Genomic DNA, 24,587 nt, shown 5'->3' with positions numbered 1-24,587 from the left:
TAAAATTTTCCCCTTCAAGTATTTATCCAATTCCCCTTTGGAAAGTCCCTATTGAATCTGCTTCCGCCGCCCTTTCAGGCAGTGCCTTCCAGATCACAACCACTCGCTGTGTAAAAAAAATTCTCCTCATCTCCCCCCACTCTGGTTCTTTTGCCGACTCTCTTAAATCTGTGTCCCCCTCTGCTTTTCCAACCTTCCTGCCAATGGAAAGTTTCTCCTGATTTACCCTATCCAAAACCTTTAATGATTTTGAATGCCTGCATTAAATCTTTCTCTGCTCTAAGGAGAACGATCCCAGCTTCTCCAGCCACTCCACAATAACTGAAGCCCTCAATTCCTGGTCCCGTTCTGGTAAATCTCCCCCACCACCCCCGCAGCCTCTCCAAGGCCTTGACCTCCCTTCCTCACCTGCAGTGCCCCCCCACCACAATCGTACACAATGCTCCAGCTGAGGCCTAACCCAGCCGTTTATATAGGGCTAGCACAAAGTCTTTGCTTCAGTGCTTTGTCACCCTTCTTAACGAAGCCAAAGACCTGGTCTGCTTTTGTTTAAGCTGCTCTCTCCACTTGTCCTGTCCCACCTTCGAAGATTTACGAGGTTCGACAGAGGGCCCCCTATCCCTGCACCCCCTTTTAAAAATTGTACCCTTCACTTCTCTCGTTTGAAATCTAAGGCTGAGGGGGAGAAAGGGCCAAACCTGGATGGCCAAACTAAAGAGCGAACCAAGCAAGACGACAACTTGAGTTTATTCTGTGCCTTTAATGTAAGGAAAATCAAAAGCACCTGACACATTGGGCGGAAAATAGGGTTAGCAAGAAGGGATCGAGTAGGAAGAAAGAACTTGCATTTGTATAGCACCATTCACTACCTCAGGGCATCCCAAAGTGCGTTACGTTTGTGAAGTGTAGTCACCGCTATAATGCAGGACACGCGACAGCCAATTTACAAACAGAATTGACGTAATGACCAGATGGCCTATTTTTAGCAATATTGGCTGGGGGGGGCGGGGGGGTGGGTAAGTATTGGCCAATGGGAGAACTCCCCAGCCTTGCTCTTCTTCCAAGAGTCATAACGGCACAGAAGGTGTCCATCAGGCACGTCGAATTGCGCCTGGCTGACCGTTGACCTCCCCACCCGAGAGCTCAGTTTCACCTCTCGCCTTGAAGGACGGCACCTCGGGCAGTGCAGCACCCCCCTCGTCACTGGCACCGGGGAGCGCCGGCCCGGGTTGCGGGGCTCAGACGGGAGGAACTAGGAAGAAAAGCTGGTCCGAGGGGGGTTGGGTTTTTGAGGGCGTTTAATTTTTTTTTTAAAGTCGAGAGAGGTGGGCAGCTTCAACGAGGGGGAAGCTCGGAGGGAGCTGGACGGAGGCTCTCGAAGGCCAGCTAATTTTGGGGCAAGGGACGCAAGGTGAGAGCCAGCGGGGAGACTGAAGCATGCGGAGGGGGGTCGGGGTGGGGAGTGTTTAAAGCTGGAGGAGGTTGCAGCGATGAGAACAATTTTAAATTTAACGCGGTAAAATAAAACGCAATCAGTATGTACAGATTACCGGCCCCCCCCACCCCACCGCCTCCCAACTTAACACCTGTCCTAGAAGCGAGTCTCCTCCAGAAGCTTCCTCCTCAGGTATTGTTTAACCCATTAAAATCATGGCTCGTTCCTGCGAGGCCCCACGCAGCCTCTTCCCGCGTGCCTGGCCTGGCCCTGGCCTGGGGGGGGGGTGGGGGGTACACCGCACCCTCCTGTTTCTGTAGCAACGTCCTCAGTCGTCCCCGCTGTCCAGGAAGCGGAGTCAGGGCAGAAGGAGGCGGGCAGGACCGGTTTCTCCAAGCCGCGCGCTTGTCTGCAAGGTCCCCATGCCGGGTGGGCCTCCCGCAGGCCGCGAGACTAGGGCCTCATCCCCTTGCTTCTCAGTTGCGTTCTGTACAGACCGACGTCCGCTGGTCCTGCCCTGTCACACCACCGGCAGTCCCCGTAGCCTCACGTCGTCGAACGGACACAGCTCGAGAACCTGAAACAAGGGACAACGTTGAACGTCGGGGGAACGGGAGGAGGGGGCCATTTTGTTCCTTAAGCCTGTTCCGCCATTCATGGCCGACCTGGCTCATATTTACCCAACTGTGCACCATATCTCTTGATACCTTTACCCAGCAAAAAAAAAACGTCAGTCAGCCTTGAAAGCTTAAATTGAGCCTAAGTATCTGTGGCATTTTTAGGGAGAAAGTTCCATATTTCCACTCCCCTTTGGGTGAAGAAGCACTTCCTGACATCGCCCCTGATTGACCTGGCTCCCATTTGAAGACTCTACCTACCCCCTTGCTTCTAGGCTCTTCCTGCCAGCTGATTTCTCTCTGTCGACACTAAAGAACAAACACTTTCAAACTCCTCGATTAGGTCACCCCACAATGTTCGATGCACAAGGGAATACAAGCCTAGTCTGTCCTCAGAATTTAATCCTTTAAGCCCTGGTATCATTCTGGTGAACCTACACTGTGCCCCCTCTAAGGCCGATATATCCTTCCTGAGGTGCGGGGCCCAGAACTGAACCCAGTTACCCCACATGGGGTCTGATCAGAACGTTATATAAACTGTAACGTAACTCCCGCCCCTTTGGATCCCAGTCCCCTTGGGATAAAGGCCAACATTCCATTAGGCTTTTTAATTACTTTTTGTACCTGGCCACTAGCTATTAGTGACTTGCTTAAATTTTCTCTGCTCCTCCCCATCTCCTCGTCCCAGTAAACATTCAATCTCCCACATACCCACCAGGTTACAGGAATATCCATTTTGTTAAGAATTCATCGAGATTGCACCATTTTAATGAGAATACCGCTCTGAGATGGAGAGAGGAAGGATGCAGGGAGAGGGAGGGACAACGAGGGAGAAACACAGAGAGAAAGAAAGAGAGAGAGAGAGAGAGAGAGGAGATGGAGGGAGGCAGAGAAAGAAACAGACACAGAGAGAGCAAGTAATAGAAGCCAACTGAAAGAGAGGGAGAGAGACAGAGAGATCAGGATTGGAGAAAAGAGACAACAGAAACCTGTATTTGCATTTATAAATCGCCTTTAACATAAAGCATCCCAAGGCACTTCACAGGGGCACTAACAAATAGAATTTGACTCCGAGCCACACAAGGAGATATTAGGGACGGGTGATCAAAAGCTTGGTCAAAGAAATAGTTTTTAGGGAGCGTCTTAAAGGAGGAGAGAGAGGCGGGGAGGTTCTTTTTGACTAAAGCTAAAAGCAAAATGCTGCGGATGCTGGAAATCTGTAATAAAAACAGAAAGTGCTGGAAAAACTCAACAGGTCTGGCAGCGTCCGTGGAGAGAGGAACAGAGTTAACGTTTCAGAGTCCGTATCTGAAGAAGTCATACGGACTCAAAACGTTTAACTCTGGTTCTCTCTCCACAGACGCTGCCAGACTTGCTGAGTTTTTACTGCATTTTCTGTTTTTATATCTTCTTTTTGACAACTTGAGTGTTTCTCTCGGCCGCTTCAGAGGTCAGTTAAGAGTCAACCAGGTTGGTGTGGGATTGAAGCTACGTAATAGGTCCAGACTGGGTAAGGACGCCAGGTTCCCTTCCCTTCGAAGGACATTGACAACAATCCAACAGCTTCATGGTCACTTTTTACTGAGCGCAGCTTTTTATTCTGGATTTTACTGAATTCAAATTCTCAAACTTCCATGGTGGGATTCGAACTCGTGTTATTTTTTGGATGTTTATATCTGGGTTTCTGGGTTACAAGTCCAGTAATATAACTGCAACCCTGCTGGTTAATTATTTCCAATGATAAAATGTCATGATGAAAACACATCTAGCCCCACTACTGGTGGGAGGGTGTAACTGCAGTGTGACATGTTTACGTAGCAGTTTCCATTTCTGATGGAGAAATCAAAGTCTTAGGACAGGTAGGGTTGACAGGAAATGAGTGCAGGAGTAAGTCTTTGAATATATTGTAGATATATATATATATAGATTTATTTTTGGTTTAATTCTTTTCGACAGATGGGAGACATGAGACAGAGAAAGAGGACAGTCTTTCTAATATTGAAATTGAGCAGCAAGTGTGTGACAGGGTATTGGAGAATACATGAACACATGAAATAGAAGCAAGGTTAGACCATTCAGCCCATCGAGCCTGTTCCACCATTCAATGCTGATTTTGGTCTTCAACTCCATTTTCCCACCCGGTCCCCATTTCCCTTAATTCCCTGAGAGGTCTATCTCAGCCTTAAATGGATTCAATGATGGAACATCCACAACCTTCCATGGTAGAGAATTCCAAAGACTCACAAGTTATTTCACGAGCGAAATAACTTCCCCGCATCTCGGTCCTAAACGATCGGCCCCTTAGCCTGAGACTGGGCCCCCCCGTGTTTTAGATTCCCCGACCAGCGGGGACAATCTCTCAGCGCCCACCCTGTCACAACCCCTTCAGAATCTTGTAGGTTCCAATGAGATCGCCTCCCATTCTTCCCAACTCCAGAGAATATAAGCCCAGTTAACTCAGCCTCTCATCACAGGGCAACCCCCTCATCCCAGCGACCAATCTTCGCTGCACCTCCTCCAATGCAAGCCTATCCTTTCTTAAATATAGTGACCAAAGCTGCACATGGTATTCCGGGTGTGGTTGCACCAAAACCCTGGACAACTGCAGCAAGACTTCTTTACTCCAGTACCCGAATCCCCCTCGCAATGAAGGCCAACGTGCCCCATTTGCCTTTCTAATTCCTTGCCGTACCTTTCTTTGGCAGTCCCGCGCGCCCCTCGATCTCTGCCGTCAGAGGACCCCCCCCCCCCCCCCCGCCCCCCCCCCACCCCCCAGGAAGGAGTCACGTACATTCCAGCTGCTGCTGGCGAGGTCCAGCGGTGTCTCTTCCTCCAGGTTGGGCAGCAGCAGGTCGGCACCCGCCTGGCAGAGGGCGGCGGCGATGCCAGCGTCCAGCCGCCCCACCGCAAGGTGCAGAGGGGTGCAGCCGTTGTACATGGGAGCGTCCACGTCACTGCCGCCCCGGAGCAGCCGGGACACCAGGCCTATCTCGCCCAACTCCACCGCCAGGTGTAGGGCCGTCCGCCCACTCGTCGCCTCCTGCCAACCGAACGAGAGAGAGAGAGAGGGGAGAAAGATTAGATGGGAGACAGGATGACGTTCCCCCCGCCACCCCCACTGCCACCACAGCCCCCCGCCAGATGTTCCCCTTCAGCATCTCCATCCCAGAGTCATGTAGAGTCGTACCCGGGTGAGGGGCCCGTTACCCTGGAGCGGGGAAGCAATCACTGACCCACCCAGCGAAGTCAGGGGTTATCATTATATTCATCTGGAGTTCAGAAGAATGATGGGGGGGATCTCATAGAAACCTATAAAATTCTAACAGGACTAGACAGGGTAGATGCAGGAAGGATGTTCCCGATGGTGGGGGGAGTCCAGAACCAGGGGTCACAGACTGAGGATATGGGGTAGACCATTTAGGACTGAGATGAGGAGAAATTTCTTCACCCAGAGAGTGGTGAGCCTGTGGAATTCACTACCACAGAAAGTAGTTGAGGCCGAAACATTGTATGTTTTCAAGAAGGAGTTGGATATAGCTCTTGGGGGGGCGAAAGGGATCAAAGGGTATGGGGAGAAAGCGGGAGCAGGCTATTGAGTTGGATGATCAGCCACGATCATAATGAATGGCGGAGCAGGCTCGAAGGGCCGAATGGCCTACTCCTGCTCCTATTTCCTATGTATGCTTCTATGTATGGCTCTTTAGCAAGGAGAGTCACAGACAACAGAGCCTTCAGTCAGCCAGAAGAGGCTAGCCAAGGTTCCGAATTTCAGGACTGCCCATTATAGCGCAGACGCGTTGGAGCCTTGTTAAAGCCCTCGCCCACTTCTACACTGCCTTGACCACGTGGTCTACAACAGTAGACTTAGAGTACCAGGGATTGAGATGAAGGTCCTCCCCATTGCTCAGGGACATTTGCCAAGGAACCCCCTGTACAGCCTGTCAGCTGGCTTTCTCCAGGGCAATGGGGGATGGGCAATGAAAGTGCTGGCCGAGCTAGCGACGCCCACATACCGGGAAAGAATCAAAAAAATTTAGCGAGTTTGTGTGACCTTCACTGTGACTACCCGGACCCTTAGGTTGAAGTTATGTGGTGGATTTGTAGACCAGAGATTGGTGATCAGCCCCAACGGGTGGGGAAGGATGCTACTCCGATCACTGACCCGGCGCACGTTCACCCCGGGATCGCACGTTCGCCCCGGGATCGCACTCGCCCCGGGATCGCACTCGCCCCGGGATCGCACTCGCCCCGGGATCGCACTCGCCCCGGGATCGCACTCGCCCCGGGATCGCACTCGCCCCGGGATCGCACTCCCACTGTGTACATTCACCCCAGGCTTGCACTCGCCCCGGGAGCGCACTCGCCCTGGGATTGCACTCGCCCTCACCCAGGGCTCGCACTCACCCAGGGCTCGCACTCCCACTGTGTACATTCACCCCACAGGCAATCACCACGGGCACATTCCCCCCTCAACATGCACTCACCCCCACCGTGTGCACACTGAACCCTCCACACACATATTCAACACCCCACAGGCACACTCACCACCCCCCCCCCCTCAACCATGTGCACACTCACTCCCCTATACACACACTTGCCCCCCGTGCACAATTACCCTCTGTGTGTACACTCACCCCGGGCACACGTTCACAAAGCCCAGGACAGATTTACTTGCAATTCTTTATTGGGGAAGTACGAGGGTGGGGCGGGGGTATATTGATGTTTAGAGGATGGATTGTTGTGTAAGGGATATATTTGTGCTTAAGAGGGGGACTGGCATGTAGGAGGGTATATCGCAGATCACAGAATCTCTACTGTGCAGAAGGAGGCCATTCGGCCCATTGAGTCTGCACTGTCTCTCTGAACGAGCATTCTACCTAGTGTCATGCCCCTGTCTCATCCCCACAACCTTGCACATTCTCTCTTTTCAGGTAGCAATCCAATTCCCTTTCGAATATCTCGATCGAACCTGCCTCCACCACCTTTCAGGAAGTTCGTTCCAGACTCCAACCACCCTCTGGGTGAAAAAATTTTTCCTCACATAACTTTTACTCCTTCTGTGAATTATTTTGAACCTGTGCCCTCCAGTTGTTGATGCTCTCTTGAGTGGGAACAGTTTCTCACTATTTACCCTGTCCATACTCCTCAGGATCTTGATACATCTTTCAAATCTCCTCTCAACCATATTTTCTCCAAGGAAAACAGTCCCAACCTCTCCAATCTATCCTCATAGCTACAGTTCTGTATCCCTGGAATCATTCTTGTGAATCTCCTTTGTACTCTCTCCAATGCCTTCACATCCTTTCTCAAGTATGGCATCTAGAACTGAGCGCAATGCTGCAGATGAGGCCTAAAAAGTGTCTTATACAAGTTCAACATGACCTCTTTACTCTTGTACTCAGTGCCCCCATTAATAAAGCCTAAGATACTATATGCTTTATTACCTGTTCTTTCAACCAGCCCTGCCATCTTCAATGACTTATGTACATAAACACCGGGGTCCCTCTGCTCCTTCACCTCCTTTAGAGTTTCTCCCTTTATTTTACACTGTCTCTCCATAATCTTCCTGCCAAAATGAATCACCTCACACTTCTCTGCATTGACCTTCACCTGCCACTTGTCTGCCCCATCGACCAACATGTCTATGTCCTTTTGAAGTTCAAGACTATCCCAATCACAGTTGACAACGTTTCCAATCTTTGTATCATCTTCAGATTTTGAAATCATGCCCTGCACACCACAGTCTCGGTCATTAATATATATCAGGAAGAGCAAGGGTCCCAATACTGACCCCTGGGGAACTCCACTACAAACCTTCCTCCAATCTGAAAAACAACCATTTATTACTATTCTGTTTCTAGTCACTCAGCCAATTTCTTATCCAATTGCCTCCTTTCCCTTTTATTCCACGAGCTGGAATTTTGCTCACAAGTCTGTTGTGTGGCACTGTATCAAATGCCTTTTGAAAATCCATATACATCACATCAACAGCGTTGCCCTCATCAACCTTCTCTGTTACCTCCTCCAAAAACTCCAGCAAGTTAGTTAAACGTGATTTTCCCTTAATGAATCCATGCTGGCTTTCCTTAATTATCATGCACTTGTCTAAGTGACTATTGATTTTGTCCCAAATTTTAGTTTCCAGAAGTTTCCCTACCACTGAAGTCAAACTGACTGGTCTGTAGTTGCCAGCTCTATTCTTGCACCCCTGTTGAACAAGGGTGTAACATTTGCAATTCTCCAGTCCTCTGGCACCACCCCTGTGTCTAAGGAAGACGGGAAGATTATCACTAGTGCCTCTGCAATTTCTACTCTCATTTCCCTCAGTACCCTTGTGTGCATCTCATCCGGTCCTGGTACCTTATCAATTTAATAAAGATAGCCTTCCTAAAACCTCCTCCTTCTCAATTGTAAATTCTTCCAGTGTACCAGTTACCTCCTGTCTCACCTCAGCCTGGGTAGCAACTTCCTCCTTTGTAAAGGCAGATGCAAAGTACATGTTTAATACCTCCGCTATTTCTCCTGCCTCCATGCGCAAGTCCCCCTTTTTTTATCTCTAATCGGCCCTACTCTGTAGGGGGGGGCTATGTTGATGGGTACGAGCTATATTGGTGTGTAGGGGGTATATTAGTGTGTAGGGGGTATATTGGTGTTTAGGGGTGGTAGATTGGTATGTAGTGAGGTAAATTGGTATGTAGTGAGGTATATTGGTGTGTAGGGGGATATATTGGTGTGTAGGGGGATATATTGGTGTGTAGGGGGGTATATTGGTGTGTAGGGGGGTATATTGGTGTGTAGGGGGGTATATTGGGGGTTTAGGGGGGTATATTGGTGTGTAGGGGGGTATATTGATGTGTAGGGGGGTATATTGGTGTGTAGGGGGCTATATTGGGGGTTTAGGGGGGGTATATTGGTGTGTAGGGGGGTATATTGGTGTGTAGGGGGGTATATTGGTGTATAGGGGGGTATATTGGTGTGTAGGGGGGTATATTGGTGTGTAGGGGGTATATTGGTGTGTAGGGGATATATTGGTGTGTAGGGGGTATATTGGTGTGTAGGGGGTATATTGGTGTGTAGGGGGTATATTGGTGTGTAGGGGGTATATTGGTGTGTAGGGGGTATATTGGTATGTAGGGGGTATATTGGTGTGTAGGGGGTATATTGGTGTGTAGGGGGTATATTGGTGTGTAGAGGGGGTATATTGGTGTGTAGAGGGTATATTGGTATGTAGTGAGGTATATTGGTGTGTAGGGGGATATATTGGTGTGTAGGGGATATATTGGTGTGTAGGGGATATATTGGTGTGTAGGGGGTATATTGGTGTGTAGGGGGTATATTGGTGTGTAGGGGGTATATTGGTGTGTAGGGGATATATTGGTGTGTAGGGGGTATATTGGTGTGTAGGGGGTATATTGGTGTGTAGGGGGTATATTGGTGTGTAGGGGGTATATTGGTGTGTAGGGGGTATATTGGTATGTAGGGGGTATATTGGTGTGTAGGGGGTATATTGGTGTGTAGGGGGGTATATTGGTGTGTAGGGGGATATATTGGTGTGTAGGGGGGTATATTGGTGTGTAGGGGGGTATATTGGTGTGTAGGGGGATATATCGGTGTGTAGGGGGTATATCGGTGTGTAGGGGGTATATTGGTGTGTAGGTGGGTATATTGGTGTGTAGGGGGTATATTGGTGTGTAGGGGGATATATTGGTGTGTAGGGGGATATATTGGTGTGTAGGGGGTATATTGGTGTTTAGGGGGATATATTGGTGTGTAGGGGGATATATTGGTGTGTAGGGGGGTATATTGGTGTGTAGTGGGTTATATTGGTGTGTAGGGGGGTATATTGGTGTTTAGGGGGGGTATATTGGTGTCCATGGGGCTGGATTGGTGTGTAGGGGGGGTATATTTGTGTTTAGGGGGGTATATTGGTGTGTAGGGGGATATATTGGTGTGTAGGGGGATATATTGGTGTGTAGGGGGATATATTGGTGTGTAGGGGGGTATATTGGTGTGTAGGGGGGTATATTGGTGTGTAGGGGGGTATATTGGGGGTTTAGGGGGGTATATTGGTGTGTAGGGGGGTATATTGATGTGTAGGGGGGTATATTGGTGTGTAGGGGGCTATATTGGGGGTTTAGGGGGGGTATATTGGTGTGTAGGGGGGTATATTGGTGTGTAGGGGGGTATATTGGTGTATAGGGGGGTATATTGGTGTGTAGGGGGGTATATTGGTGTGTAGGGGGTATATTGGTGTGTAGGGGATATATTGGTGTGTAGGGGGTATATTGGTGTGTAGGGGGTATATTGGTGTGTAGGGGGTATATTGGTGTGTAGGGGGTATATTGGTGTGTAGGGGGTATATTGGTATGTAGGGGGTATATTGGTGTGTAGGGGGTATATTGGTGTGTAGGGGGTATATTGGTGTGTAGAGGGGGTATATTGGTGTGTAGAGGGTATATTGGTATGTAGTGAGGTATATTGGTGTGTAGGGGGATATATTGGTGTGTAGGGGATATATTGGTGTGTAGGGGATATATTGGTGTGTAGGGGGTATATTGGTGTGTAGGGGGTATATTGGTGTGTAGGGGGTATATTGGTGTGTAGGGGATATATTGGTGTGTAGGGGGTATATTGGTGTGTAGGGGGTATATTGGTGTGTAGGGGGTATATTGGTGTGTAGGGGGTATATTGGTGTGTAGGGGGTATATTGGTGTGTAGGGGGTATATTGGTGTGTAGGGGGTATATTGGTGTGTAGGGGGGTATATTGGTGTGTAGGGGGATATATTGGTGTGTAGGGGGGTATATTGGTGTGTAGGGGGGTATATTGGTGTGTAGGGGGTATATCGGTGTGTAGGGGGTATATCGGTGTGTAGGGGGTATATTGGTGTGTAGGTGGGTATATTGGTGTGTAGGGGGTATATTGGTGTGTAGGGGGATATATTGGTGTGTAGGGGGATATATTGGTGTGTAGGGGGGTATATTGGTGTTTAGGGGGATATATTGGTGTGTAGGGGGATATATTGGTGTGTAGGGGGGTATATTGGTGTGTAGTGGGTTATATTGGTGTGTAGGGGGGTATATTGGTGTTTAGGGGGGGTATATTGGTGTCCATGGGGCTGGATTGGTGTGTAGGGGGGGTATATTTGTGTTTAGGGGGGTATATTGGTGTGTAGGGGGATATATTGGTGTGTAGGGGGATATATTGGTGTGTAGGGGGGTATATTGGTGTGTAGTGGGTTATATTGGTGTGTAGGGGGGTATATTGGTGTTTAGGGGGGGTATATTGGTGTGTAGGTGGGGTATATTGGTGTCCATGGGGCTGGATCGGTGTGTTGCGGGATGTGTGCAGTCGGTACGTGGAAGGTCGATGTAACTGGAGTCCCGGGGCTCAGTCTGACCTGGGTATTGACCCTCGCTCCTGAAGCCAGCAGATGCTCCACCATCGCGTCATTCCGATAGAGGACTGCCAGGTGCAAACAGGTCAAACCTGCAGAAAGAACCCCAGAGACATCGTCCATTAACAGCCCCGAACACAGTCAGGATCCCGCCTCTGCCACCCCACACTCCAAAGGAAGGTGGGACATCATTCAATACAAGCTAACCCCCTTCCTCCATCCCACCCGGCTCTAGTAGTTTCTTCACAATGCGAACGGAATGGAGCCCTTTACTAGCACGAACGGATAAGAAACCCTGTCTCAGTAAACGTACCCCGCTGTGTGCACTTCATAACTAAAAAGCGAACTCAAGTGTTTTGATTAGAATAATTATTCCCGGCGACGAATGGGTCTGTTTCAAAAAAGAAAGACTTGCATTTGTATAGCGCCTTTCTCGGCCGCTGGATGTCCCAAAGCGCGTTGCGCTAGTAAATCGCGTTTTGAAGGATAGTCGCTGTTGTAGTGTAGGAAATGCAGCAGCCAATTTGGGCGCAGCAAGATCCCACAGACAGCAACGGGATGACGACCCAGATCATCTTTTCTCCTTCTGTGTGTGATGTTGGTCTGAGGGTTAATGTTGGCCAGTAACTCGCCTGCTCTTGTTTCAAATTGTGACGTCGGGCGGGTATTATTATTTTTTTTTTTGTTTATGTCCACCCGAGCATGGGCCTCGGTTTGCCGCCTCGTCCGAGAGACGGCGCCTCTGACAGTGCAGCACTCCTTCAGTACTGCGATGGAGTATCAGCTTTGTGTTTTTTTATTGCATGTAGATGTGAACACAGAGCCTTGTGACTCGGAGGTGACCAACTGAGAGTGTCCTCTCCACAAACTGCCCTACACCTGTGGAAGTGTGACTGAACACTGCAAAGCTCCTGCTCTCCAATACATACAGCCCCCCAGCCTACCCCTTTCACCCTCACAAAGACAGTTAGCAGAGGTTTTGCGATTATAAGGACTGTTGGCATAAATGCTATGTCCTCGCTAACACTGCACCTTGCCAGTTGTGTCGTTCAAGGTTCGGAGGTCCCGACTCGTTGAAAGCTTCGCATCCCAAAAGGGCGCGCTCTTCGGCTGCGACGGGCTTCGTAAGAGCCTGCACGCACTCCTCCAGGCTGTACTGGCAGGCCAGGTGCAGTGGGGTGTTTCCGTTGCGATCCTGCAGCTCTGTGTCCGCCCCCTTCAGAACCAGCTGGCGCACGATGTTTGCCTGTCGGGTATACATGGCCAAATGCAGGGGTGTCTGAAATTCAGAGGGAACAGCGGTTAGTGCAAGTTAGAGCACAGATAGCACACAGTTGGTGCATAGACAGAACATGGCACACAGTAACAATACAGCACGTGGCTGGAACATAGTTAGTGCACAGTTAATGCATAGATAGCACACAGTTAGTGCACAGAGCACAGCACACAGTAGTGTAGCACACGGTTAGAACATAGCGCACAGTTAACGCATAGCTAGCACAGTTAGTGCATAGACAGTGTACAGCGCACAATAACAACACAGCACATGGTTAGAACATAGTGCACAGTTAATGCATAGATAGCAAACAACGCATAGATTTTAAAACATTTATTCTTTCACGGGATGTTGCCCCTTGAGAAGCTGGGGGTGAGCTGCCTTCCTGAGCCGCTGCGGTACCGATGGTGTAGATACATCCACAGCGCTGTTAGGGAGGGAGTTACAGGATTTTGACCCAGCGACAGTGAAGGAACGTAGGGGATATAGTTCCAAGTCATAGAAACATAGAAACTAGGAGCAGGAGTAGGCCATTCGGCCCTTCGAGCCTGCTCCGCCATTCATTATGATCATGGCTGATCATCCAACTCAACAGCTTGCTCCCGCTTTCTCCCCATACCCTTTGATCCCTTTCGCCCCAAGAGCTATATCTAACTCCTTCTTCAAAATATACAATGTTTTGGCCTCAACTACTTTCTGTGGTATTGAATTCCACAGGCTCACCACTCTCTGGGTGAAGAAATTTCTCCTCATCTCAGTCCTAAATGGTCTACCCCTTATCCTCAGACTGTGACCCCTAGTTCTGGACTCCCCCACCATTGGGAACATCCTTCCTGCATCTACCCTGTCTAGTCCTGTTAGAATTTTATAGGTTTCTATGAGATCCCCCCTCGTTCTTCTGAACTCCAGCGAATATAATCCTGACCGATTCAATCTCTCCTCATCCTGCCATCCCAGGAATCAGTCGGGTAAACCTTCGCTGCACTCCCTCTATAGCAAGAACATCCTTCCTCAGATAAGGAGACCAAAACTGCACACAATATTCCAGGTCCAAGGCCCTGATTAATTGCAGCAATGCATCCCTGTTCCTGTACTCAACCCTCTCGCTATGAAGGCCAACATACCATTTGCCTTCTTTACCGCCTGCTGCACCTGCATGCTTACCTTAGCGACTGGTACATGAGGACACCCAGGTCTCGTTGCACATTCCCCTCTCTCAATTTATAATCATTCAGATAATAATCTGCCTTCCTGTTTTTGCTACCAAATTGGATAACCTCACATTTATCCACATTATATTGCATCTGCCATGTATTTGCCCACTCACTCAGCTTGTCCAAATCACACTGAAGCATCTCTGCATCCTCCTCACAGCTCACCCTCCCACCCAGCTTTGTGTCGTCTGCAAATTTGGAGATATTACATTTAGTTCCCTCATCTAAATTATTAATATATATTGTGAATAACTGGGGTCCCAGCACCGACCCTGCGGTACCCCACTAGTCACTGCCTGCCATTCGGAAAAAGACCCGTTTATTCCTACTCTTTGTTTCCTGTCTGCCAAACAGTTTTCTATCCATCTCAATACACTACCCCCAATCCCATGCACATCAGGATGTTAGAACACAGCGCACAGGCAGAACACAGCGCACAGGCAGAACACAGCGCACAGGCAGAACACAGCACACAGGCAGAATACTGTTCGAACACAGCATGCTGTGCACTGTTAACACACCGTTAGAGCACAATGCACAGTTAAAACACAGTTACAGCATTACAGACAATTTGGGGAGCTCTATTGTAGAAAGGAAAGACAGCTTTTTTTTTACAAAATATTGCTCAGAATGTTGGTATTGTTGGCAATGCTGGCATTTATTGCCAATTTCCCGTTGCCTTTAAGAAGGTGGTGGTGGGCTTTCCTCCTGAACTACAGCAGGGTCTGTGAGGTTAAATCCCTCTGTACTTTCGCGGGAGGGAGATCCAGGATTTTGACCTAGTAACAATGAAGGAACAGGCACCACAACTCCCAAGCCAGGATGCTATGTGGCTTGGAGGAGAACTTGCAGGTGGTGGTGTTCCCATGCACCTGCTGCCCTTGTCCTTCTAGGTGATGGGAGGTGCTGTCGAAGGAGCCTTGGTGAGTTGCTGCAGTGCATCTTGTAGACGGTACACACTGTGCGTCGGTGGTGGAGGGAGCGGATGTTTATGATGGGGAGTGGCATGGTTTCAGCACAATGATACCAGGGGTGGCAGTCTGCAGTTGTGAGGATTGAGATATTAGGTCTGCTTTCACCAGAGTAGTGAAAGTCCAAAGGAGATTTTAAGATGCCGAATAATTTCGATTGGACGAAGCGGGAAAGATTATTTCCTCGGGTTGGGGGAATCAGTGACAGCTTTTAATATTAAAACCCGTTTAAAAGTACCACTGTCGCTGAGGAAAGACGTTGGAGGAACTTTCATGACACTGAGGGTTTTTGGAACATGGAATGGTTTGAGACATGGAGTGATTGAACTGCAGCCTTTGAAGAAATAAAGATTTTCATTTCTATAGCGCCTTCACCGCCTCAGGATGCCCCAAAGCCTCTTACAGCCGAGGAAGTACTTTTGAGATGTGGTCACTGTTGAAGTGGAGGAAACGCATCAGCCAATTTGCGCACAGCAAGCTCCCACAAACAGCAACGAGATAATGGGCCAGATCATTAGTGTTTAGTGATGTAGGTTGAGGGATAAATATTGGCCCCAGGACTCCAGGGAGAACAACCCCCCACACCCACCCAACCCCACCCTCACCCACCTGCCGCTCTTCTCCCAATAGAGGCTATGGAATGTTTTACATCCACCGAAGAGGGCAGGCAGGGCTTCGGTTGACCGGCTCACCTGAAAGACGGAACCTCCGATAGTGCGGAACCCCAGCACTACTAAGCCTCCAACAGTGCACCACTCCCTCAATACTGATCCTCCGAGAGTGCAGCGCTCCCTCAGTACTGATCTCCTGAACTTCTAACAATGCAGCACTCCCCCAGTACGGACCCATCGACAGTGCACCACTCCCTCAATACTGATCCTCCGACAGTGCAGCACTCCCTCAGTACTGATTCTCCAATAGTACAGCACTCCCTCAGTACTGGCCCTCCGACAGTGCAGCACTCCCTCAGTACTGACCCTCCGACAGTGCAGCACTCCCTCAGTACTGACCCTCCGACAGTGCAGCACTCCCTCAGTACTGACCCTCCGACAGTGCAGCACCCCCTCAGTACTGGCCCTCCGACAGTGCAGCACCCCCTCAATACTGACCCTCCAACAGTGCAGCGCTCCTCACAGCTATGGGGAGAGAACGGGGGGCAGTGGGATTAGTTTGGGATTGATACAGGGCTATGGGGAGACAGCGGGACAGTGGGATTAGTTTGGGATTGATACAGGGCTATGGGGAGACAGCGGGACAGTGGGATTAGTTTGGGATTGATACAGGGCTATGGGGAGAGAGCGGGGCAGTGGGATTGGTTTGGGATTGATACAGGGCTATGGGGAGAGAGCGGGGGCAGTGGGATTAGTTTGGGGATTGATACAGGGCTATGGGGAGGGAGCGGGGCAGTGGGATTAGTTTGGGATTGATACAGGGCTATGGGGAGAGCGTGGGGCAGAGGGATTAGTTTGGGATTGATACAGGGCTATGGGGAGAGAGTGGGGCAGTGGGATTAGTTTGGGATTGATACAGGGCTATGGGGAGAGAGCGGGGGGGCAGTGGGATTAGTTTGGGATTGATACAGGGCTATGGGGAGAGAGTGGGGCAGTGGGATTAGTTTGGGATTGATACAGGGCTATGGGGAGAGAGCGGGGCAGTGGGATTAGTTTGGGATTGATACAGGGCTATGGGGAGAGAGCGGGGCAGTGGGATTAGTTTGGGATTGATACAGGGCTATGGGGAGAGAGCGGGGCAGTGGGATTAGTTTGGGATTGATACAGGGCTATGGGGAGAGAGCGGGGCAGTGGGATTAGTTCTGCGCTGAAAACTTTGATCTGCCGGGGAACGGGGCGAGAGATTTTGTTTAAAACAACACGAAGCTGTCTCGCATGCGCGGGAAAATTGCGCTTTGAGGTTTTCGCGAGCAAAGCGTATTTTAACGACACTGGAAGCTGGTTCAGGTCAAGATATAAATTCCCACGGGATGGTTAGGAAGTGAGCAGAGCAGCCCTCTTGGTGCTGCGGCTGCACTTGTCCCTCATCCACCAGCCGTTTATAGCTCACTTGTGGTTCATTTCGTTGCTGCTTTTGGCATCATGCTGTGCACAAAATGGCCGCCCCGCTTTTCCACTTCCCACCCCTTCGACTCAAAGAGTGAACCAGTCCCGCCGAGCTCTTTGGAGCATCGTGACCTAATAAGGCGCCATCCGAAGGGCCAGAACGTCGTGACAACCTGCCCCAGCCACATTAGCAAAGCCTTCCCCTCCCCACCTTCCATCAGAACGTAACTTGCCCGTTCAGGCACGGTTTGACTATGAGTGAAGGGACTTTACCACAGGGAATCCCCTGATCAGAACAAGCCGGGCAGAAACCCCACTCTAACCGAGTTTCAGTTTTACTCCTGTAGCCCCCAGGTTCCTCAGCCCCAACGGAAGAGTGAGACTTGCTGTTCCATTTGTGTAGCGCCTCTCCTGACCTCTTGACGCCCCAGAGCGCCTTACAGTCGGCGAGGCACACTTGAAGTGTCGTCCTCTGTTGCAATGTAGCAAACGCGGCAGCCATTTTGTGCACAGGAAGCTCCCACGGACGGCAGCGTGATAATGACCAGACAATCTGGTTTTTTTTTTTCTCTTGGTAGTGACGCTGGTTGATGGATCAATATTGGCCTCAGGACATCGGAAAGACCCCACCCCTCCCACCCGCCTGCTCTCCCCTCGAATAGAGGCCGTGGAGCTAAGTGCTAATGTCTCATTGGAAAGGCGGCGCCTCGGACACTGCAGCACTCCCTCAGTGCATCACTGGAGTCTTTGGAGAGAGTTCCTCCACCCCCCACCCCACCACAACATTACTCAGAGGCGAGAGAGACATACCCGGTGAGCATGTGAGCCCTGCACCATCCCGTTCAAGGCGCTTGTAGTTTACCTGAAGGAGGTCATTCTGCCAGTTCAGATACTCCAGGGTGCAGTGGGCGATGAAAGCCAGGGCCAAGGCCTCAACCTCGTGAATGATGCAGAGATGGAGGAATCTGAAAAAGGAAGGGATTAGGGATCAGGAGAAGGCAGGACTGTCAGATTTCCCAAAACGTGGGGGCATTCTACCAGTCCAGCAAAACCCACCCCCCAGAAGGCGAGCGTGACTGGCAAGGCCAGTGCTGGTTGCCCATCTCCCTGATAGTCCTGGGTAAGTGCTGGTGAGCCACCTTTAAGCGCTAATGGTTCGATACAGTCGTTTCGGGCCTTTGCATCGGGCAGTTAAGAGTTAATCACGTTCGTGTAGGTTTCGGGACCAAGTTTCCTTTTCTAAAATGGTGGGATTTGAGCCCATGCTCTGTGAATTATTAATCCAGGGCTCCATTATTAGTAACATAACCACTACACGATGGTGCATTTTGTAAAGAGGGACCTCTAGAACTGATCTGATCTTTAGGTTATGGCCCAATTTGCCTGGCAACAATTTGCCTTAGGAGTGAATCTACCACTAGTTAGACTTGAGTAGCTGGAATCATCCAGCACAGAAGGCGGCATTCAGCCCATCGTGCCTCTGCTGGCCCTTTGAAAAAGCTATCCAATTAGACCCACTCCCCCCCACTCCTGCTCTTTCCCCCCCCACTATCCCTGCAAATGTTTCCCCTACAAGTATTTATCCAATCCCTCTTTCGAAAGTCCCGATTGAATCTGCTTCCGCCGCCCTTTCAGGCAGCGCCTTCCAGATCACAACCACTCGCTGCGTTTAAAAAAAAAAATATTCTCCTCATCTCCCCCCCCACCCCGCCTCTCTCTGGCTCTTTTGCCGATTCTCTTCAATCTGTGTCCCCCCCCTCTGGTGACCGACCCCTCCCTGCCGCTGGGAAAAAACAGTTTCTCCTGTCTTAGACCCTCGTGATTCTGTCCACCCCTGTCAAACAGAGGGCCGCAAGGCATCGGCAGACTTATTGACGGAGAACTTGGCCAGCGTTTTCACCGTGGAAGGGCGGGGGGGATGGGGGAGGCGGATTTACCACGGGTACGAGGGGGAACCTAAAAATGAAGCCGGGGAGGGGGGGGGAATTTTCAATTTCAGCGAGGCAACGCGAATCCAGGGAACGACGGGACTTAGGAGTGCCACGAACGTCTGGCTGTCGACAAAACAAGGGGGAAGGGATTTGGCCGAGTGCGTCATTCACAGTTCCCAGAATCTCTCCAGGTTCGGGAATCGTGCCGTCGGGTTGGGAAAAATGGCAAACTGGGACGTGAGTTTTTAAGGGAGGGGGCGGGGTGAAGCCGCACAGCCGCAAGTCCGTCCGTTTATAATCGCTTTATGGAGCGCCGGGAATCCACAGTCGCACCTCGTCCCGGTAACGCCGCCTCCACGCAGTCCGGGTCACGGCAGCTGGTCCGCACCCTCTGCCCCGTTTACCGGCCCTGGCTCCGCATTCATTACTGAACAAAAAAAAAATCTACCCGTCCCTCGGTCTTCAAAACTGCACCGCCCCCCCTCCCCCCGCCCCGCCCTGCCCCAGGATCCGCAGCTCTTTTTGGGAGGGGAGGGAGTTTCCAGATTCCCCGCTCCCCCCCCTCTGCGCGTAGAAGCGTTTCCTCACATCCCCCCCCCCTCAACGGCCTGGGGCTCTCCTTTCAAGGTTTTGCGTCCCCACCCTCCCCCCCCACTCCCACCCTCCCCCCCCCACTCCCACCATCCCCCCCCCATCCCCCCCACTCCCACCCTCCTCCCCCCCTCCACCATCCCCCCCCACTCCCACCCTCCCCCCCCATCCCCCCCCCACCCTCCCCCCCATCCCCCCCCCACCATCCCCCCCCTCCCCCCCCCACCATCCCCCCCCCATCCCCCCCCACTCCCACCCTCCCCCCCCCATCCCCCCCCACTCCCACCCTCCTCCCCCCCCACCATCCCCCCCCATCCCCACCCTCCCCCCCCCACTCCCACCCTCCTCCCCCCCCCACCATCCCCCCCATCCCCCCCCCCACTCCCACCCTCCCCCCCCCCATCCCCCCCCCACTCCCACCCTCCCCCCCCACTCCCACCCTCCTCCCCCCCCACCCTCCCCCCCCCATCCCCCCCCACTCCCACCCTCCCCCCCATCCCCCCCCACTCCCACCCTCCCCCCCCATCCCCCCCCACTCCCACCCTCCCCCCCCCCACTCCCACCCTCCCCCCCCCCACTCCCACCCTCCCCCCCCCCACTCCCACCCTCCCCCCCCCCCCACTCCCACCCTCCCCCCCCCCCACCATCCCCCCCCATCCCCCCCACTCCCACACCCCCCCCCCCCCCCCCCCCGCCGTGTTCTGCGCTCCAGCTCGCCAGAGAAAGCAGTTTCCTCCCATCGAGCCGGGCAGCTTCTTTTAATCATCTTAAAACACCTCGATTCGATGACGATTAGTCTTCTAAGTTCAGTGGAATAGGGGTGTCAGGAATTGGAACATCCTCCCCCCCCCCCCCCCCCCCAGGACTAGGAATTGGAACATCCCCACCGCCCCCCCCACCCAAGGACTAGGAATTGGAACATCCCCACACCCCCCTCCCCCTGGGTCAGGAATTGGAACATCCCCACCCCCCCCCCAGGACTAGGAATTGGAACATCCCCACCCCCCCCCCCCCCCCCCCAGGACTAGGAATTGGAACATCCCCACCCCCTCAGGAATAGGAATTGGAACATCCCTACGGGGTCAGGAATTGGAACATCCCCACCCCCCCCAGGACTAGGAATTGGAACATCCCCACACCCCCCCCCCAGGACTAGGAATTGGAACATCCCCACACCCCCCCCCCCCAGGACTAGGAATTGGAACATCCCCACACCCCCCCCAGGACTAGGAATTGGAACATCCCCACACCCCCCCCCCCCAGGACTAGGAATTGGAACATCCCCCCCCCAGGTAAGGAATTGGAACATCCCCACCCCCCAGGACTAGGAATTGGAACATCCCCAACTCCCCCCAAAATTAAGAGGCTGGACAGGGAGAGCATTGGAACGCTTGAGTCCGGAGGTGACAGAGGCACAGGTGGGGGTTTCAGTCTGAAACCCGGCACTCGAGAGGTGATTCCACAAAGGGACTCAAGATAGCCGGAGAGACCGGAGACAGTAAAGCTCGACTCGTGTTTCAGAGCGGGATGGGTCAAGCTAGGGAAAAGGGAACTGAGGCTGGGAACGTTTTCACGTAAAGGGATCGGGACCTGGAACGATCCAGCGGGGGCTGTGAAAACCCAGGGTAATTTACAAAGCGTCGGGGGCGCTGCTCTGCGGCTCGGTACAGGTTGCCTCTGAACGAACGGGAAGGAAGGTGGGCAAAACAGCCTCCCGCGCCCCGATAAGGCTGCAGAGACTGCAGATTCAGCTACCCCCCCACCGCCCGGCCACCACAATTAGAATCTCACACACGCACACTCCAGCCAGACCCCAAATCACAATCACACCCCACACCACCCACCCACCCCCCCCACCGCCGCCGACCCTGTTTGCCCCAAATTAACCCTCACCTCAATATTGCTGCAGAAACTCTCAGCACATCACAAGATATAACTCAAACCAGTTCTCGCCTGCCAAAGGTCCAGGAGGACAATTCCCCTTCCCCCACCCCCAACCCCCAACCAACTCCATGATCATTTGACTCCTGGGAGAGGTGAGGCAGGGGTCAAATCACTAAAATGCAACTCTGGGCACCGGTAGATGAAAGATCCTCTTTGCACAGAGAGCAATGGATAGTTAAAAATGGACTTCCAGATAGCGCGGTGGTTGGGTGTGGAGTGGGGGGAGTCAGGAACCTCCAGGAATCGTTTAAGAGCCAATTGGGATGCTGCCAGGGAGTTGGGAGGTGTAGGGTCTTTGTGAGGGGGTAGACTAAGAGGGGGGTGGGGGGGTGGCTGAACAAAGTTATGGCGAACCTTTGTAAAACACTGGCTCCTGCCTCAAGCGGACAGTTCTGAGCACCGGACTCTAAGCAAGGATGCGAAGACCTCGGAGAGGGCGCGGAAGGTTCACGAGGACGGTCCCAGGGATGAGGAACTTCAGTTGTGAGAAAGCAGATGGGAGAAGCTGGGACTGTTCCCATTTGGAGAAGAGAAGGTTGAGAGGACATTTGATGGATCGAAAGCCACGAGAGCGGGGGCGGGGGCGGGGTGGAGGGTCTGGACAGAGAGCCGATGGGGAGAAACTGTTCCCCTCGGCGGAAGGATCAAGAACGAGAGGGCACAGGTTCAAGGCTATTGGCAAAAGACCCAACAGCAGCTCCATAAAGCCAAGCCTTTACACGCAGAGAGTGGTTAAGGTGGAATGCACTGCCCGAGAGGGCGGTAAGAGGGGAGGGTCAGCCGCGGCACACAGAAGGAAGGCGGGTAATTATTTTGGAGAGAAAATCAGATGGCAGGGCCGAGGGGAGAGGACCGGGGTGGGAGGTGGGGAGTGAGACGAGGCGAGTAGCCATTGCAGAGAGCTGGCACGGCCGCAGCGGGCTGGTTGGCCACCCAACGGTCCCTTGGCTGTGCTGATCTCGCAGGAGGCATCGTGGCTGCACGCCACTGCCAACGCCGTCGGGTCGCGCGACCTGTCTCAAGAGCCGAGAGCGCGACCGACTGAGCGCCGGAGTTTTCCAGAACTTCCGCCTCGAACGATCCTGGATTAAAGAGGGTGGAAGGTCACGGCTCTGGGGCACCACTCCCCACCTCACCCCCACCCCGCAACCCCTCCAGTGGTCTTCCTGGATCCGCAACTTAACTTGGGCACGCGCAGCGCCAACCACGTCCCTTCTGGGTACCACCCTGTCTTGCCTCGGAGACAGTGAGTTGTGGGTTCGACCCCCGTTCCAAAAGGCTTGAGCCCCGTAATCCAGACTTGACACCACCCCCCCCCCCCCGCTGGCCAGTACAGAAGGAGTGCCGCACTGTCAGAGGCGCCGTCTTTCGGCTCAGACGTTGGGCACGAGGCCCCGTCTGCCCCCTCGGGTGGACGCGAAAGATCCCACGGACGCTGGGGGGCGGGTGCAGCCGAGGCAGTTCTCCCCGGTGTCCCGAGGCCCAATGTTTATCCCTCAACCAACACCACATAAAGAAAAAACAGATGCTGATCTGTGGGTCACTGTGACACATCGCTGTTTGTGGGATCTTGCTGTGCGCGCAAGCCGGCGTCTCCTACATGACAGGAGCGACCACGCTTCAAGAGAAGCGCTTCCAAGAGATTCCCGAGACGCTACAACAGCGACGCAACTCGTCCTCTCCCGAGTCTCGAGCGCATGAATTTAAAAATCGCTTCAACCGGTGCCCCCACCATTAAAGGGGGGGGAAATAGTTTACACTTACGTGTCTCCTTCTTCGCTCAGGTAGGCCCAGGGGTCGAAGGTGGCCTCGTGGACCGGGGCCTTGTTGGAGGCCCCCAGGGAGCAGTGGGAGCTGAAGCTCTCCAGCAGGCCCGAGCCGTAGGCTGAGTCGCAGGCAGACTCGCACCTGTCCTCCCCCGAGCTGCACGGCAGGCCCGGGCTTTGCCCCCAGGGCTCCCGCTGCTCCAGCCCTCCGCCCAGCCCGGAGTCGCACTGGGAGCTCTGCTCCTCGGGGAGTTTAAACCCGGCACATTCCTTGCTGCTGTCGACGCTCAGGGACATGTTCCAAACTGGCAGGTTTTCAGGCAGCGGGTCAGAAGGAGCAAGCCCGGCAGTTCAGAGGGTTTGGAGAAATCGCTTTGGAGTCGTGAGGGGTTGCGGGAGGTGGGGATGGGGTGGGGGTGGTGGTTGGGGGTGGGGGGGTGGTGGTGGAGGGAGGACTCGGACTTGTTTTTCCTTGCCCTCTGCATTAAACTGACTGCAGACTGCCTTTTGCACGTCAAGTCCCGAAATAAACCCTCGCAGTTTGTGGAACTTCCCCTGAGAACCCCTCCCCCAGCCCCTTCGCTTGGCTGACTGCCAGACACTTAAAGGGAAGGTGGAGGCAGCTTCCTGTCCCTTTAACGTGCTGGCAAAACCAGACCTGATCTCATATGAACAACTGCAACCCGCAGAGTGTGTTTGACCAGCGGAGCAGAAGTGGCCCTTTAAGAAACCTTTATCTCCAAACACTTTTATGTAATAAGCAGTAACACATGTCCAATAAGTCACGGTGCAGTTCCAAAGGATATATGGTTCGTTGTGCATCCTATATCAGTGCTGCTGAATGCCAGCCACTATTTAATCTCTGGACTGCCTCTAATATCCCTGATCAAACCCTGCCTCTGATCACCAGCGAGTGACCATCAGTACCTGGAACTCAGGTACAGATCAAACATAAACCAATTGAATATGACAGAGCAAGCTCAAAGGGCTGAATGTCCTCATGCTGTTCCTGTGAGTGAGCTTGTCAGACATTGCATCCAAACCCCCCAACTGGATTCCGGCCTGTAACTCACTCCCGGGTATCTGTTATTCTATATATAAACCCCCCCGAACCCCTCGTTTAGATTCCAGTCTGTAACTCACTCCCGGGTATCTGTTATTCTTTATATAAACCACCCGATCCCCTCGATTAGATTCCAGTCTGTAACTCACTCCCGGGTATCTGTTATTCTATATATAAACCACCCGAACCCCTCGATTAGATTCCAGTCTGTAACTCACTCCCGGGTATCTGTTATTCTATATATAAACCCCCCGAACCCCTCGATTAGATTCCAGTCTTTAACACCTCAGGAAAGATATATTGGCTTTGGAGGAGGTGCCGCGGAG

General features: G+C 52.4%; 1 protein-coding gene across 1 annotated transcript; it reads right to left on the bottom strand.

The window, feature by feature from the left end:
* Nucleotides 1–740: 740 nt before the first annotated feature.
* Nucleotides 741–23,754, bottom strand: LOC144670500 (NF-kappa-B inhibitor alpha-like). Its single transcript, XM_078533000.1, has 6 exons — nucleotides 23,197–23,754; nucleotides 17,829–17,931; nucleotides 12,481–12,727; nucleotides 11,452–11,540; nucleotides 4,844–5,092; nucleotides 741–2,012 (listed from the first exon to the last, which is right to left on the bottom strand). The coding sequence occupies exons 1-6, from the start codon at nucleotides 23,493–23,495 to the stop codon at nucleotides 1,956–1,958; spliced, it is 1,044 nt and encodes a 347-aa protein (XP_078389126.1). The 5' UTR covers nucleotides 23,496–23,754; the 3' UTR covers nucleotides 741–1,955.
* Nucleotides 23,755–24,587: the final 833 nt, after the last annotated feature.

Source organism: Cetorhinus maximus, chromosome 31 (genome assembly GCF_964194155.1).
Source record: "Cetorhinus maximus chromosome 31, sCetMax3.hap1.1, whole genome shotgun sequence".
NCBI lineage: Eukaryota > Metazoa > Chordata > Chondrichthyes > Lamniformes > Cetorhinidae > Cetorhinus > Cetorhinus maximus.
This window is presented reverse-complemented; position numbering and strand designations above follow the sequence as displayed.